The sequence below is a fragment of the Psittacula echo genome (genome assembly GCF_963264785.1).
Source record: "Psittacula echo genome assembly, chromosome: 2".
Lineage (NCBI taxonomy): Eukaryota > Metazoa > Chordata > Aves > Psittaciformes > Psittacidae > Psittacula > Psittacula echo.
In genome coordinates this window covers 18,253,452-18,272,114 of record NC_137737.1, presented here as the reverse complement: position 1 = coordinate 18,272,114, position 18,663 = coordinate 18,253,452, and the positions used below count along the sequence as shown (strand labels likewise).

The following is an 18,663-nucleotide window of genomic DNA, read 5'->3' as shown; positions in this document are numbered from 1 at the left end:
CCACCTAGTGTTTAATTGGGACAATTTCATTCATAAATCATCTTGATCAATCCCTCTCAAGCTCTTCCCTGCAAGTCTAGATCGTACAGAATCTGGCAGAGGCATCTGGATATGCCTTTCCACTTTGTCCCCTTCTTCTCCCCTGAAAACCCCTCACTCTACAGCATTCTCATTGAAGAAGTATTTTCCTTCTCTCGCTCCTGATGGACTGCCAAATGGCCACGCCACACTCCCAGCCCATCTTTTTGGTTTGAGAAGCCCACACCTCAGACTGCTGCAAGCGATGCACAAGGCAGCAAGAACTGACCCAGGAGGGTCACCCCACTGTTAAGATCCCAAATATGCCTGATGACTTTCAGAAAAGCCACTTCGTACACATGATACCTGGACCAGCACATAAGGCATGGAGTGTACCTCCCTTCCTGCAGGTACTAGGCACAATCATTACAGGAAGCAGAAGCACCACTTATTTCTGGCCACAGCTTGCCAAAATGAGATGAGTTACCACAGTGATAGCTATTGTTTTGCTGGTGAACAAGCAAAAAATCAGGTAAAGAGGCTTTTGAAGTGTAACATCTCCACTCTTGACAAGCACTGGAGACAATTTCTTCAGCGTCTATGGCAATGTTCTCCTTCTTCACCTCTAGCCCCTGCTTAATAGTGGCACACCTGGCTTAAATGCAAACAATCCCCTTGCTCTTGACAGAAGAGATACTCCACATACGTGGCTTGGCTCCTTTCATGTGCTTAAAACAAGCCATTATTTGTTTTCTTACATTTTCTAATTGAGACTTTCTTGATGTTTCTGTCATGGACACTGATTATATTTCTAAGGATTACATTCCTATATCGAGTCACATTATAGCATAAACCGCCTGGAGTTTTTGGTAATGTCTTTTTTACACTTTTTACAGATCAATAAAAATCTTAAGTGAAACCCCTGTCCCTGCAGTACTTCATCAGCCACCTTTCCCCAGCTTATCAAGTTGCTGCCTATTTTATTCTTTGCGTGAAATTCCTCTACCTATTTTTGGTCCATGTGACCATGTTCTTGCGCCAACCAATTTGAATTAATGTCAAGAGTATGATTTCACGAGACTTTGTACTACTCTGCTAAAAATCCAATTATTCTGCATCTGCTGCATTCTTTTCATTCAGTACTTTTGTAAATCTATCAAAAAGGCAATCAAGTCTAACTGGCAGCATTCATTCTTTATAAGTCACGCTGACGACCATGCGCAGTCCCACTGTTCTCCAGGGCCGAGAATACATTACAAGAAAAAGCCCATTGTTACAATTTGTACTTTTCACACCACAGCTTCTTCTTTTCCAAATATTAGCAGTTATAAAAACTACTGGTTTCTCTGTAGTCAAGCCTCAGCAGAGAACACTGTAAACAGCATGTGCTTCACTGTGGCCATTACTAGCTGTCACCCTGCCCAGGCTCCTGCCTTCCCCTGCTTGGCAGCTTTGCCAGCCCCGCAGCTGAAACTAATAGCTGCTGAGCCAGCCCAGAAGACATCCCACACCTGGATTCCCAGTATCCCAGCTGCAGGATGAGGATGCAGGCTGCTGAGTCAGCTCCCTGTGGTGATCAAACAGAGGATATTTGCTTGGCCCTGCATCTGACATCACTCGAGTGCCCACATGCCTAAGGGCTGAGACCCACTGCACCCTGGGTATGGAAGAAGATACTTAGTGGACATGACATAGATGTTTCATGCTCAGAAAGGATAACATCCTTGAGCGTGATGGGACAAGTGCCAGTCAGTGTATAGGGACATAGGAAGCCAGGCAAGACCTTCCTTGGTGGGTCTGCAGAGCATATGGAAATAGAAAAACTTAGCACATTTTAGCTAGCATTAAGCATTCCGTGGAAGCCTCTGACATTAGGATCACGGTTGCAGTTAATTTCTCAGTAGTGAAGCAGCGATTCTGAATTGAAGGTGGAATGTACCCTGGTCCAAAGGAGAGAAATCAAATAACAGCTCCTTAGCTACATTAGTAGGATGTATACATCTAGACAAGATGAATCAGAGCCCAAGTAATATTTTTTTCAGGCACAGCAAACCATGGAGAAATAGGACTAGAAGGTACTTTAGGAGGTTTTTCTCCAGCCTGCCTCAGGTATTAGTGCTACCTGTGATGCTTCTCCTAGATGTTTCCTAATGTGTTTTTATGCCTTATGACAAGGGAGATTTTGTCACCCCCTCAAGCTCTCCATTCCAGTGTTTTATTGCTCTTCCTCTTTTTTCTCGTAATAGCTAACCTGCAATGTTCATCACTGTATTTCAGGCTTATCATCTCTTGTCCTGTCCAGCATGAAGACAGAGGACAGGTTATTTTTTTCCTTATAATTAGCCAAGCAAACATATGACCTAAACAAACATGTCAATAAAAATAATTATTTTCTAAACAAAACACAAAGGACAAATGTTAGTCACTACTTAAACACTTTCCTTTTGACACCAGCTCCGAGTCCTCCACTAACAGAAATAAGTTTATCTCTTATTCTCAACACTTGTCTTCCAAGATCAAACCATGGCAGTTTAGAGGTGCTTGTAAAGTTTTGGTGCCTATTCCTACACTTCACATGAGACAATCAAATATAGATTTTTACTTAAAAAAGGGGTTTTCATTTTCCAGTGACTAGACAAATGAAATGTTTATGCTGAAGGCTCCACCTCAATCCCTAATAATACTAATTTAATACCATCAAACTATGTGAAGAGTATAAAACCCCAAACAAAACCATATAAGGCTTTTATTTTTAATACATCAAACTAAGCACGTTTTCATGCAACAGTCATTGAGTTTTATCAGAATTATTAATATGCTCATATCAGGAAAATACCCCAAAGATTAATTAATGTTTTCAGCAGATCCTAGCTGCAGGTGCAATATGTACTTGAAGAGCCAAGAGGCGTTTGCTTTAGGACTACTATAGTACTTCGGGTATATCAAATCACTTTTAGTACTAATCTGACACTCTTCATTTGAGATAATTTCAATCTACAGTTGTAGTATTCAGGTATGAAGTTTTTGCATCACTTCCATTTGGCTACTTTTCTAAAACACTGGATTGCGAAACATCTTGGTAGCAACAAACTTTATATTCACCTTGATTCCATATGCTTAGCAGTGCCCTGACCTGCTCCAAAACTCAGTGAAATCACTGGGAGTCTTCCCATTAATTTCAGTAGCATTTGGATCAGATCATATCCATTACCTCATGTCATCTGTGTAAATAAATCGGTGTTGCTTCCAACTTACAAGCTCTCTTCAGGTATAATCATATCACTTTTTCTGCTTAAGGCAAAACTCATGAATCCTAAGCTGACGGTAATAACATAACATAAACCAGGAACCTGGAGAGATGCTAACAGCTCAGGGAAGCAATGTAAGCAAATACTTTGCAATGGAACCTCTTTTTCTCTTGATTCTCTCAATTTCCGTTACTGTAAAAATGAACCCAAATTATTCCTCTTGGAAATCCTTGCCTGATCAGGCAAAACACTAGGTAGTAGTTAAGAATGCCACAGTCAACCACAGAACAGTGTCCCTTTCCCTGTGCACAAACATACACAGCCAGAGGCAAGGAATTAGAAAAGATACTTCCCGTTATTTTACTTTGGTAGCTTTCTTATTTTTATTTCCTATATATTGCCTGTTTCATATTTATGATGCTTTAAACAAAAAAGGAGCTATAAAGAGACACAACTGGAAAATACAAAAGAAAACCAACACCGAAAGGCAAAAGAAAATAATCAGCTGGCTATATTTTCATAACATGGTATTTGTCTCTTCAAAATATAAAACTGTTTACTAAAATATATGTACTGCTAGATTTGCTGTATTCATATAAAATCCTCTTCACTGTGGTATAACACCAAAGAATATTCTGGATGAAATCACTACTGAATTGCTAACAGTTATTTAAAGAAGACAGCTGGGTATGTAGTTAAGTAGTCATGTCAGGGCATGCAACATGCAAGTATGTACATGTAGTAACCTGTGTGTAGAATACAACTCTTGCAGAACAAACCTGAGTGTCTGATGAAAGGAATTAATTATTTCCAAAGTCATTTTGATGTATAAGTTTGTTGCTTCTAGCCGCAAAAATGCCACACACCTTTTATCACTGCAAGTATTGCTGAAATCTGCAGATAAAGGCCACCTTCCTGTATAGGCTTTATCTATTACTGCTTATCCATGTGGTGTCTGAGCCTCTTCCAGGCAAAATCAGTATTGCCAGGCAGAGGTCCCCCATGAATTCTGTGGCTATGAATATAGGAATGAGACTGTAACCCCTAATAAAAGAAGGTGGTGGGTTGTTAATGTCCCTGACACTTCAATTTGTTCTGACCAAGCATGCTGCAAAAAACCGGAAGCTGAAGGCAATCTAAAACACACCAAGTCAAATCATCAGTGTGGATCCAGATCAGAGTCTGCAGGAACAGATGTTACTGCCCACCATCTTCTTAACCCCATGATCTGCTGCTGGGACAGTGCAGTGCCCTGCAGCCCTCATGTGAAAGGAAATGATCAACATCTGGATAGACATCCCCACAGAGAATTAAACACTAGCTACCAACCTATAATGGGATCATTAGAGGTTTAGAGGAGCTGCAGAATGGGAAGAATAATGAATAGACGAAAGACTGAGGAGATTTCTTTATCATTGGCTAACGGCAGTACCTGTAGAAAATTCAATGAAGAGACAAAAATGGAGTGGTAAGATGAGGCTAAAAGGCCTTCAGAAAGGGACGTGGTGTGAATAACAATGTAGAAGTGTAAATACTTATAAAAATTGAACCAAACCAGAGGTTCTCTTAAAACTGGCTGCCTCCTGTGCACTTTTGATGTAAGGAAAATTGCAGTGCCCTTAAAAAATTTAGTTCCATAACTAGATTACATCTTCAATTAAAGGATGTTAGAAAACAGTCTTTCCTGGAAGTCCTATGTTTTCTTTTGTGGGAAACTGTGTGTGAGCAGCATGACTAATACGGACAGTCATACCAACTACAACTTCTAGCAAAGTTATTCTTCCTTTTCTGTCACCTCTGCCTTAATAGGAATAGCTTTCTTATCTCTCTCTCATTTGTGGAGGATTTTCTGCTGAGGAAATCTACAACCTTCCAGACTCTGTGATATGCTTATCGTTTCAGCTCTTTAGTTCTAGATGCAGTATTAACTGTGGGCTCTGTTGTTTGCACTTAAATGCAAACATTTAATGAGTTCCAGCAAAACAGATAAAGATTACCACGTCAAGCAGCAACACAGTTTTCTGTGCTGTCCTGCTGTTATGTGAAGAGTCCACACACAGCTCCATCCGGTTTAGCTCAAACTGCTACATCGCTCTTTACAGACTATCATGGTTAAATGCCTCTTGCTGCTTCTGGCTTGTACTTGCAACAAGAGAGTAGAAAAAGCATTCCAAGAAAACTTGTATTTCATGTACAACTGGTATGTTTGAACTGACTGAGCCTGATCCTACTTGGAGAGAAGTTGATGGGACCTTTGCCAAATCCAAGTGGAGACCTGGCACTGACAAAACCTTCCTTAATCTTTACTGTGTTTACCAACAGTTTGTACTCTGTCAGATAGGTTAAGATTATCCTTTTAGCAAATACTTTAAGCTCAACCACTGCCAAAGATATCCTTTAACTCCAGCCTGCTGTTCTTGTCATGTCCCCCGTGACAACATGAATACTCAAGAAGCTACAAGGCAACCCAAACCAAGGAACTGCTCGTGTGTACGACCAGCATAGTAAAGAAACTAAATGTAGGGCACAGCTTTTGCCTGACACAGGGTACGGTTTCAGAGCATCCCAGTCTCACTTAAGGCATGGGGTGTCTGTGGTAGTGCACAGGGCAGGTCATAGGCGTGGGAATGACAGTGAAAGAGCAGGGAACTCTCTTGAGATGGTTTCTCATCAGCAATCGTGACAGCTTTTACCTGATCCAAGCAGTCATGAAGCCCCAGGCTGCATTTACTTCCAACATTTCAATTCTTTGACTATATTTTCCTAAATTACACTCACTGGGATAGGGTTAGAAAGGAAGATTTTCTTCTCCTCGCTGGGACACAAAGATCACTGATGCAGTAAGGGCAGCAGTTGCAGGATAACATGATATGTGACAGCAATAAACATTTCAGAACTACATATTTTACTGACAAGACTACTGCATTTATTTTTTCCTACATGTGAAGATTAATCGCTTACGCAAGTTGCACTTCTGTGTTCACCAGCAATGTGATTAATTACAATACGTAGCAGTACCAGGTACTTATCTGCCCTACATCTTCTAGTATGTGTTCATTTGCCCCAAGTACAGCATTCCATAAGCAGAGTAAACACGACGCAGGCAATCACAACTTGCTCAAGCTTAAATCACAATCTAAGCCGACAACATGCAATCTTCAAAGGTTCTTTGCACAAAAAACCTGTTTCACTATCCAAAATCCTTTTGAAGCTGGATCCTGTTAAAATGACAATTGCCTACATTGATAAGAAATACATTTGCAGCATGCTGTTCTTTCACAACACTTCATTCCTAAAAATCACTGCAGCTCCTTTCAGATTAAAGATCTGTTAAATTATCTGGACTAAAATTTGGACTCTGTCTACAAAACTAGCACCTCTTTAAAGTCAGACAGAAATAGCTTTTGGATGAAACATCGGCATTAAGAATCTCAAAGCATGAACATTTTCTTAGGCCTGCTACAAAAAATGTTGGACAAAAAGGCATGAACAACAACAGCTTAATCCAGCCCATGTATCACACCCCCCTTCTGGAATGGGCATGACTCCACTAATTACAACCTCAAAGGAATTATCATTATGGGAACAGACAGGTACCCGAGGCAATACCAAGACACTCAGTCCGAATGCTGGCTCCTCGTGCCAGTCCATGCCTTGGTGGATCCCTTCCATCGACCTACCCCACGGGGAGCGGTGGCGCTCAAGTGATTGAGACATGGGATAATCTCTGCTGCCAATGTGGGAGGCAACAGAATGAGCAGACTCCCTGGATGGTGTTAACAAACCCGCTAAGGAGACAAACGCCTTCAGCTGCGCTTTCACACCCTGGAATTGGTTTCAGTATAAAACAAAATCTCACTTGTAAAAAGCCTAATCTGTAAGAGGATGCTTAACCTTAGAGCACTGAATTCTCACCTTCCTCCTAAGAAATAATGGAAGTTTCTGTCCTGCATGTATGGCTTTCCCCCCATTGTTTCTCAAACAGTCAAAATACTCCAGCCAGTACTTCCAAATAAATGAGCTCAGCTATCAAAAAATGCCATCTGACTGGTTCAACCGGCCAGCGGAAACACACCTTAAAAAAATCTCAATGTTTTTTCACACATGCAGCAAAGAATTCACTTTGCAGAAAAACGTCATTCTGAATATTCATTCACTTATTTCTAAAGGTCTGAAATTTATTGGAGTAATTGAAGTGGGTGAAGGTTTCGGTTTGTGGGCAAACCATGGCCTTTGTCTAAAATGCTGTGCAACACATGACGGCCTCAAGCAAAACATCTGATACAGCTCTCTCTCTACCACTTCCCCACATTATTTTTATATTCTAGAGGACTTCTAAAGTTTATATAAAAACAAGCATTAAATTCCCTTTATCCTCCTTTGTCCCTGTGTGCTGACAAATGCTCAATATTTCACCAGTTTATTCCAAAGCCCAGGCCATACTTTATCTGAGGTTACTGTGAGGAACAAATGCAAACGATGACCCTTGAGTCTTTGTCTTCTACTAAAACCTCTCATGAGCTTCCCCCAGGAACACATGAATCAAAACCAGACATAGTAGGCTTTTCTACATGGATTTTGGTGATTTTTTTTTTCAGGTGCTAATAATTTAGTTGACATAATCTTTAATCACATGGATTTGCATGAGTTGATGGAAAACCACCACTACCAGTAGAGAAACCCATTAGGAGTCCTAAGCATCAATCGTAAGGCTTCATTTGCTACAGCAGGTCTTCAGCCTGTAAGCAGAGTATCTTGCCTTTTTAGCCCTCCTCCTCTTGTAGCTGGGATTGCTCCTACTCCTCCTGGCAAGGAAAATATGTTAGAAACAGCTGCTATTCCTCCTTCTGCTGCTTCCCCTCAGTGGGAGGAAGGCAGAAAGGGTTGCCAACAATGTAATGGCTTAGCTGAAACCAGCTATTTTTACACGACAGTGCAGCCATGCAGCCCAGTCTGGCAGGCTGCAACTGCCTGCACGTATGCAAATCTTGATGAGCGCTAATCCTTGCAGGGTAAGGACCTGTGATACTGCCTTTCACACCACGAGCACCTTGCAGGTAAATAATACTCTAAACAATTATACTTCATTCAGCTACAAAACAAAAGATCTAATCTAATCACTAAAGAGGTCCAGAGGTATATTTTCACTATTGACAGCAAGTTACATCAAGTCCAAACATTTCATCATTTTCTGAACTGTCTTCAGAAACAAGTCTTGTCCTCTCCTTTGTTCTGTGTTCCACTCATATGAGGTGGATCACATAGGAGATTTGACTGAAAATTCAGGCGTATTTTCTTCTGGCTGAGTTAGTTTTAATCTGGAGCCATTTTCTAGTGTCACCTACTGTGTAGCTGCATAAAACCGCATGTCAGCAAAAAGGCGGTGGTGAAGGACAGAGGGCAGGGGTCCTTTCAGCTACAGTTTGCCTTCTGTTGGTGTAAAAGAGTTTTTACAGTAATTACTCAGAACTGCCCAGCCTGAAGAAAAAGATCCAACCCCAAGCACAACAGAAAACACAATCTGCTAGGAAATACATGGTACGAGAAAAAACACCTTTGAAGTCTTTGAGAGCACTGTGAGAGATACAAAGGACCATTGCTCCTCAACTGCAAGAACTCTGAGTAAAGCTGAATACAATTCTGAAATTGTGTTCTTTCCTTGTACAAAAAAAAATCTAATTTTTTCCTGATTTCTCAGAAAATGTAGCATGATTTTCAACTGTCATGACTGCATTATTTCACTACAGTCATGTAATAATATTTACAGTCATCCCAATACAGTCCAGTATTTTCTTGATACAAAAGAAAATTTCCCAAAACATCCTCTGGACCATTCTCCTACTTACACAAAGACATCTGCCACACTGCACTCTGTTTATTTTTTATTGTGCCTCAAACAAAGTCAAAATTCACCTTCTGGTGCCTATTACAGCACACAAAATCAACCAGAGTCCAATCACAGGAATCAACTGAATGAGCACAAAGCCTGTGTCAATGGCATCTGCTCCTCTAGGATATTACAGCACCATCCAATTGAACCAAAACCTATTGTTATCAATGGATTCATTCTGAAATAAAACTGGAATGGCTGACTTGTTGCTGTGCCACTCTCCAAAGGACTTCCCTGTGGCAATATGCCTCCCCTAAAAAATGTCATTGTTAATGGAATTAATTTGTTAGAGGATGAATAGGTTTCTTTGTCAGGTCAGTTTCTCAAGCAATTCTTATTACTGAGAAATCCAAACCAGTATATGATCAGCCAATGCAGATATGTGAACCCAACAGATAATAATGCTAAAAATGTCCTAGAGTAATGAGGATACACACAAAAAAGCTGATATCTTTTCATGCTCAATATCACTATATGACAGCAAATTCACTTCCTGCTTCTCAAATACAAACTACCTCTAGTTCCCAACTAACTAGCCAGCACACTGAACACTAGAACACTGCAGTGGTATGCTTACAGATGCCAGTAAGTCAATTTAGCACAAACACCGAACTCAAAAAAAGTTTTGTTTGACAGTTCTTACTGCCTTACCACCTGGGAAATGAAAATATCCACGTCAGTGCTTACAAGACTGTTTCTTTTATGCAAAAGAATTTCTAGTTTTACATCTTCAAATGGCTGCTAACTGCACAAAATTCTCCATTTATGATCATGTAAGTAAGTCCTAGCCCATACAATGTTGTGGAATACGGATGCATGAGAGAAAGAGATCAAGGAAAGCCCACTTCAAATGAGAAGAGCGAGAAGAAAGGAAAGCAAACACATAATATCCCAATTTCAGACCCATGAGAAGAAAGTAAAGAAAACACACAATATTGCAATTTGAGACCCATCCACCAAAGACTTGGCAGAAAAGAGGAGCTTTGCACTGTGAATGGAAAGATAACAAACTTGAGCTGTGGTGAAGGGTCAGCGGGAACCAGTTTCATCATCTTACTGTATAATATGCTTCAGGATACATGGACGAAGAAACATAACTTGTGAAAAATTTTAGATGCAGTTCCTAGGTTAGATGGTATATATACCTATATTTATACAGTGAAAACATTCGCATTTGGTACTTATTAGAAAGCTTTCATCATAAGCTCCAGTCAAATATTAGTTTGGAGCCAAGATTGCATTAACAGGATGCAAACTTTACAGTGGGACAGTAATACTTAATGCAGTATAGAAAAATAGAAACAGGTCTTCGGACAAAACATTTTTTTCCTCTCAGATTTGATAGAAAGACTGGTATTAATTACCAAAATTTTAAGCTCAGTACTTACCTTTTCAACAGGGGTATTTTCTTCACTCATTACACTCGCTTTTCTTGATTCGTTTTTTGTTCTACTCAGCCTCCGGGACACTTTTTCTCTAAGCAAAGTGGCATATCCAATGTGCTCATAGATGGGGTTTGTTGTCATTTTGGAAATATACTCAGAAGCCTTTGTTTCTATATACAATGTTATCAAGCCATCTGTAACCAGATCGTGGATTGATTCGAATCTTTTCTCCCCAACAAAGTGCTTCCCATCATAGAACAACCTATAGTTCAAGGTCTGATTGCCAAATCTGAAAATACCAGAAAAAAAAGAGGGAGAGCAGAAAGATACAGAGGGAAGAGTGAGAATTCATACTGGCAAAACACTCAAAAGGTAACTTTGCTGGCAAGTCTATGTCTGCATTACATACTGAATATGCATGTGGCTGCAACTGGACCTCTGTGGAGAGACTAACTCAAACCCAGTCCCAAACCTGACTGCATCACATGGACTGGGCTACAGAACTGAGGCCAAGTCTTTGCATCAAGTTACGTGACCCAGACATCCCTTTAGGATTTAGATTAAAGCCTTGTACTACTACAGTGACTGGAAAGGTATGTTTGCATTGACAAGACATCATACCTGGATGTATAACCGTGTTAAGGGCTCTTCCATCCAGAAACATTTTTCAGGTGCAGAAAGTGGATGCTTAACCACCATGGGTGCATTTACAGTCAATTGAAGAGAGATGAGAATCTCTAGCAAGTCATTCAAATACTAAGGGTCAAGTCACTCTCCGGCAGGAAGTCAGAGAGACTGAGCTCCTAATTCAGGGGCCCAAATAAACACCCAAAGTACTGTGGGATAACTGTGGCCCTATTCGTGGCAGGTGTAATCTATGGGCTTTTTCTAAAGTGTTTTAAAAAGCAAAGTGCTGTAGTAGCACATTCAGTTTATAACACCAAGGTTGGAATCTCATTCTTGATTAATGGATTCAAAGATACAACATTGTGTTAAACAGTCCTTATAGTGCATCAAATATGCCTGTCTCTGTATACTTTGTTACTCATTCAAATAAAACTGTTTAAGCCTCTTATTTTTTTCCCCACAGTTTTCATATGAATTCCCAATTTATAATCAAATTCAGTTTTTGATTCTACAAAAAAGATTTAGAAATCATGCTGTTGTGTCAAAACAACAGGCACTTTGCCATAATCCCCATCCTTTAGTAGTTCTTTATTTTGAAATTTCTCACTAAGACTCTAAAAAAATGTGTTTGTTCTTTTTCAGCTGACAAAAGTTGCTTTTAATTTACACCACTTTTTAGTTGGCATGACTCACCAGCTTTTCCAGCTCTACCATCTGCACATCAATACAAATCCTGAGGATGGTTTCAGCATTGTATCACAGCTACTTGGAGTAACTCCTTAAAGGATTTTTCCTTCTGGCTTTCCAGCAGAAGGATAAAATACACAGACTTTTATTTTGTGCATATCTTACAGAAGTAATCATGCTACAAAAACTGCAAACTATTGCCAGGGATATTGTTTTGTCAAAGCCCAAGACAATATCTTGTCCTCCTGCCACTAACCCACAGTAGCTTTAAGACTGTTGCATGGGCAGGTTTTGAATGGCAAATCTAAAGCCAAGAGTGGCTGTATCTTCGAGGAAGGGCACCTGTGTGGGGCAGTGAGGCTGTAGCTTGGGCTCCCACTGAATTTTTCATTCAGTTAAATAGCAGTCTCTTATTTCTTTGAACAGCAGCTTCCCATTCTTTACACTGTATTATATACAGCAAGCTTGAATTCCAGACAGGGAAGAAAACTCAAGTGCAGCATGGTGCCTATGACAGCTGCTCAGCCACGGGACTTCATGATTTTCCAAGTTTGTTCAGGAATTTTTTTGTGTTCAACACATCACTGAACTCAGAGGACAGCTTGGCTGTGTCCTCTGCTGGCACATTCTCCTGTTCTGTTCTTACTCATCTCTTACACAATTTTAAAGGAGAAGCTCCATCTTAACAACACTCTCACCTCTAGGTAGCAAAGATTTTGAAAATGAGCACAGTCTGCTTCTGAAAAGGGACTTCCTAGCCAAGCGCTGATGGAGCGACTGAATTGCTGCAATACTGTGATGGTCAAACTGCTGCCAAAAGGGTGTAAAATCCTTCTGACACCATGAAGTGTATTAAGTAAGGCTGGACGTAGACTTTGCTCAAAAGGGACTGGTATAATCCCCTCCATTAAACAGATTTACATTTGAATTATAAGCCTTCATTAAAACGTTATTTACCTGAGAGCAAGAGTATAGCAGCCAGGTTGCCGCTGGCTTTCTCTAAGTATATATGCTCCTTCTACACCAGCAAGTATTTCATCTGCTTGCTCCCGAGAAATGATCCCGTGAAACCTAAGGGAAGATATCTCAGTGATTTACAGAACAAACCAACCAGAAACACCTCCTCCTCCACCCCAAGAAACCATTTCAAAACTTCTGCACTGTGGAGCATCATGGTCTAAAAGTGGCAGGACAGCCATCCAGCATTGGCAGCAACATTGAGACAAAACAAGAATTACTCTACGTATGCAGTTTCAGTGAGCAAGCACTCAACTGCACCCAAAGATTATGTCCTGTAAATGCCTCATCTTTTCACAGCTTTTCTCCTCTAGCAGTCTATGCCCCTCTTCCGTGTTTCCTTTCTACAGGCCTTACAACAAAACTGAAAACTGGGCACAAAGGCATTATATTTTTAAATGGAGGGTACTTAAAATGAGAGGTGATTCTTACTATCAGTGTGCTTTATTTTTATATTAACATTGCTTCTTCAAATTTATAAGGGAAACTGAGACAAAAAATGGCGATTATTCCAAATTCTATTCTGCATATATTAAAGTAGAAGAATCAGAGTAGCCTTAAGAAAAATACTGGTTTCTTCATTTCAGTGAGTTCCGCGTTCAGTGCTGGAAAAAAGCAATACTTCTCTGATTCTTCTGTCATTGCTATTTTAAGAAAGAAAAGAGGCCCTAGGATACACAATTAACCTTACAATAATCAATATTTAGTGGTGATCTTTCCATAAGTAAGAATGCAGTCTTTACAGCAGTTTAAGTCTTAACTCCTATGCACATTTTGTTAGCTGATAATTCTCCAAGGGTCTCCTCAGAGGTTCTGAAAGTTTCTATTTTTGCTGCTGTCTGAAAAAATAGAACTAAAACGTACTGGCCTTCAGCATTTTCTCTTTTCTGACAAAACATATGAAGTGGCACATTTCTAACACTGCCTCTGGCTCCGCAGTGAAAGAGAAGAAAAACATGCTGAATGCAAATGCGATTGTTCTGTTCTCTTTACAATGTCTTTTCAATTTCTACATGTTGGAAGTATTAGGTTTAGGTGATCTTTCCAGAGTGACCTTCTAGTCAAAATGATGTAAATTAATTCATACTTTCTGTCTATGTTGGTGGGGACATCCTCATTTACTGCCACATCCAAATTGAAATGAGCATCCCCTAGATGACATAATTTAAGCATGTCTTTACCAGTAAACTCACGACAATCTGTAACTTTAGTTAAAAACAATGAGCATTCAGCTATTTGCCATCAGAAGCTCAATGTAAAATATAGCAGGTTTTAGGTTAGATATTAGGGAAAAAGCTCTCCTGGTGATCACTTTAAGAAATCACTGGGACAGGATACATGGGGCAACTGTGAAATTTGTTTAACCATGGTTGGATAAGCACTGGGTAATCCAAGATTTCTCATGGATATGTTTGGTACATTTATATAAGGACATAAAACCAGATTGTACATGGTTCAAGGTCCCCTGAATTCAGATGCCTGCCTCTGACAGCAGTCAACAAGAAATGCTTATGCAAAGATTACATGGAGCAGTGACATATTTCTTTCACTTCACATCCCTGTCCATCCATCACTGGTTTAGCCAGAAGTTGTGTATGATCAGCTGTGACCTTACCCTTCATGAATCTCACTTTTAAACCATTTGGTATCTTTATGCTTTTAGCCTTCACAGCACCCAGTTGCAATGAACACTGTGCATGTCCTTCTATTGGACACCCACTGAGGAAGACCTGTTCGTTTTCCTCCTATGGTAAGAGCTGCATACCTTTGCTCCACTGTTGCACTTCGCTGTACCTTTTATTTCTTCTATAACCTTTCTAAAAAGGAGGGAGGAGGAAGGAATAGAGAGGGACCAGAGCTGCATGCACTATTTAAAATGCAGCCACATCATAGATCCATATAGTAATATAATTATGGGATTTTCAATTTCTTTCCCTAGAAATCCCTGATTCTCTTTCCAAGCAGTACTGATCACCAAGTCAATTGCTTTTAGAGGACTGTCTCTGTGGTTCTGAAACCTTTCTGAACAATAATAACTAATGTGATCTTGCCTAGGCAAGTTCACTGAGGTGACTTCTTACAGTTCCTGCCAGCCCTGCTGCTCCACAAACCCCAAGTATGTTAACAGCCAGGCAGGTTCCTGGATAAGAGACTTTGGTAATGGTTTTACACGTTCTGTTTCAGGAAGTGTGACAGGTTACTCAGCTAGGTACTGTCTTCAGCTCTGTGGTACTCTAGTGGCTATTATCTGAAATCCTTGCTGTCAAAGATAATACTTAAAAATGAAACTTCAGTAATTCTGGGCAAAGCTACTGGCTCTTGAGGTTTTTGATGGTAGAAAAGGATCATTAAACACAGATGAAGTGTCTGGGATGGAAGAAAACATAGAATATGTGATCTAAGTAATTTAGCTAGTGATAAGGGCTGGGGCCTCAGCAGATTACTCTAGTAAAGGCCAAATGCCAGATCTGGGTGGCTCCTGCAGTTGCTGTGCCCTTTAACTTCACCTGCCTGAATTTTTATGCCAATGCAGGGTCCAGCCCCTTTCAAGCTATTTTACTGGCAAGAAGACTACTAAGCACAAAGGTCCGTTATTTTCCTCACAACAAAAATACACCTCTTCTTTGGATATTTTTGACCTCATAACTTTAGCAGGGAGGAGAGCATTTATACATGCAGTAGCACATATGCATATTTCCACAGCCTTGTAGGGTGGTGAATGTATAGGAAGACACACAAAATGGTAAGCAGAGAAGCGTGATGCTTTTCTCCTCCCTGGGCCACTGTAGGATGACTAGGAGGCTTAAGCAACAACCAAAATAAAAGGAAGAAATATTGCAGACATTGCTTTTCTACCAAACTGCCCTGAGAAAAGAAAAATAAACGTGGAAGCTCACAGAGCAGCACAGCCCAAGGATTGTGAGCAGCAGTACTGGACTGTAACATAGCTAGATTATGGCTTTGGCATACTTCACTCCTAGTTGATGTGAAAGGTGAAATAAAATATTTTATTATACCTTCATTGTGTCCTTTATTTTTCTTTTTTTTTTTGTAGTTCAAGAAACAAGTACTTTTGGACACACCCAACACACTTCAAAGAGGAAAATACTTACTCTCTTCCATAATACTTCGGTCTGTTCTCCACCTAAATTTTGAAACAAAGGAAAAAAATATTAAAAAACATACTTGATTTTAAATAAACTACATAAAAATCAATTGTGTTTGGTTACTAATGAGAACTACTGCACCCATCTAAGTGACAAAATTCTGCGGATTCAAAACTCTGACTGGAACATGACTACATAGTAGAACAGAAAAATGAAAACACAAGAGGTAGTTTTATTGATGGATTTCTGGGAAGAATAACATGTATCAATGGTGGAAAAGTAGAACTACACATAACTGTATAAAACCTGATCAAATAGATAAAGAATAGTTTACTGCATTTTTGCCAATCTAGTCTTTCTAAAGCAAGAGTGTTTTTGCTATACAGCCTTTAGCCTCTTAAAAAACCTTTTTTGCCTATATAAGTTAACTGCCTGAGGATAAAAAGTTTAGTATTCCTGGGAAAAAACCAAGGTTTCTGGATTTAGACCTCATCTTAAATTCCTTGAAGTATCAAGAACTTGCAGGGCAGATCCAAAGTATGCTTCCGGCTGCTGGAAGGACACCCGACTATTTTTAAGAGCTTTGAACCAAGATTCATGAACGTCCCGTTGTTGCCGAGGAACTCTGGCTGCTTCTGGCACCTGGAGACGGTTCTAAGACCCCACTTTTAAGACAAGTTCTCAAGAAGTGAGGGACTTTCTCAGCCTTCCTCTCCATCAGGCAGGCCTGCCCGGCAGGGGGCGCCCCAGGCCTTTGCGCTGGGGCTGGCACGCGTTTCCTCTCCACTATCGGGGCTCAGGCTGCTGTTACACATCTGGTCACCACAAATGTGTTTTCAGGTGGTTTTCAGACGTATCCATAGATACATCCAACTCATTTAAGTGTGTTTATAAAAAGATGCTGTCTGTCTGCCCAGCTATGGCGCTTGTCAGTAGCATCACCTTACCCACAATGAGTTTTCAGGTGGTCTTCAGGTGTATTCATTAATAAATCCACTCTTTAAAGTGTCTTTATGAAGAGATGCTTGCTCTCTGTCCAGCTATGGTGCTTGTCAGTAGTGGCATCTTTGGCCGGCGTTTCATGCGTGAGCATGAGAGAACTAATGCAAGATATACATAAAGTCTCCCGATTATTAAAAAAAGTCACCTGAGTGAGTGCATACCTGAGTAAAGCTGTTCATACCAATGGAATTACTACTTCATACATACTGACATGGATGTAGAAAATGTGTAGTTTTAAGACTTTCATCCTTTAGTGTAAAACCAATGAATTTTCACCATTTTATCTGACCGGAAACAAGCATTCTTGTTCTTGTTTTGATTATATCACAGTATTTAACACATAAAAACTTCAGATTGATGAAGGTTTCTGTATTTCTTCATGGCAAATGCACAGAAGTCATATTTTTGATTCAATAATCTACATGCCACACGCTAAACTGGAGCAGCTGACTTTCTACCCTGCAGTCACTAGGGCTACAACACAGAGTAAGATGAACGAAGTCTGCACAAGATAATGAGAATCTTCAATGGAAGGCTCATGGGAGTTCAATAACGTCTTGACTGCACTTCTTTCCCAGCTCGGCATTTCTTTTCTAGCACGGCAACTAACAATAGCAGTGTCACACCCTTGAAACTCCTGCCTAGGAATAATACCTTGATACAAACATTTCTGAGCTCTGAGGGGCAGGAATAAGAGGAAAAAGCAAACAAAGAAGTGAAGAGAGCAAAAATCAGAGGAATTGCCAAGTGCAAGTGCTGTGTTTCTATGTGCATATATGGCAGGTCATATTCCTGTCCTCCTTATAGAACTTAATGACCCCTCAAGCATATATTTAGCTGGCAACTTAATTAAAAAAATGGGTATCAGATGCTGGGTTAAGTAAGACCACCACAAAGGCCACTCAGTGCATTGAAACTGGTGACAAGGAATAAACAGATAAACTTTCATTCCCACAGAAAGCCAAATAAAACCTTTACATCACAGAAGATAAAGGATGACTTCCACCTAGCATTCAGAATCTGCTTCTACTTAAAAATATAGATTTTTCTTGATTGTATGTACACAGAAAATAAATCCCAACACTTTTGATCTCCTTCAGAAAGAATTAACAGTACTGGCACTCACCCTCGAAATTACCTGCAAGCACAAGTTTCTCCACTATTGTATACATGTAACTATAAAATCAATCTGGAAATAACTCCCTGTGTAAATGGAGGCACATTTTGTATCCTTCTCACAACACCATTTATACAAACCCAGAAATTTATCTGTGAAATTTTTATCATTAAACTAGCAACTGACTGGATTGCCCTGGACACTGTGATTTCCATTTTTTCCTGCTGATCATGAGCTAAAAGATTTGCTCTTCTGAGAATCCACACAAAGTCCATCAAATCCCATATTCTTCCTCTTCTTCCATAAAACAGAAACCTTCATTCCAACATCGTTCAGCATCCATGTGTCTAAAATAGCCACAACTTCAGCTCTTGGCTTTATGCAAGAAAGATACTGTAGTATTTCCCAAAATGAAGCTCCAGATTTGCCAACCAATCTAGCTGCCCCAGAATCGAAAAATCCTTTCTTGTGCTCACTGCAACCTTTAACCTGAAATAATCATTTCAGTCCTAACCAGCTTCACCAATAGGAAGAAACACAAGGAAACAAAGTTAAAGCAAGATAA

At 40.0% G+C, this 18,663-nt stretch overlaps 1 protein-coding gene across 1 annotated transcript in view; it reads right to left on the bottom strand.

The window, feature by feature from the left end:
- The window catches only part of CHN2 (chimerin 2), a 168,158-nt gene that overhangs the window by 55,805 nt on the left and 93,690 nt on the right, over nt 1–18,663 (bottom strand). Inside the window, exons 4-6 of the mRNA XM_080610893.1 lie at nt 15,986–16,017; nt 12,813–12,926; nt 10,545–10,830 (exon numbers count right to left, since the gene is read on the bottom strand). Coding sequence (XP_080467019.1) covers nt 10,545–10,830; nt 12,813–12,926; nt 15,986–16,017 — 432 coding nt within the window. The remainder of the gene's footprint in view (nt 1–10,544; nt 10,831–12,812; nt 12,927–15,985; nt 16,018–18,663) is intronic.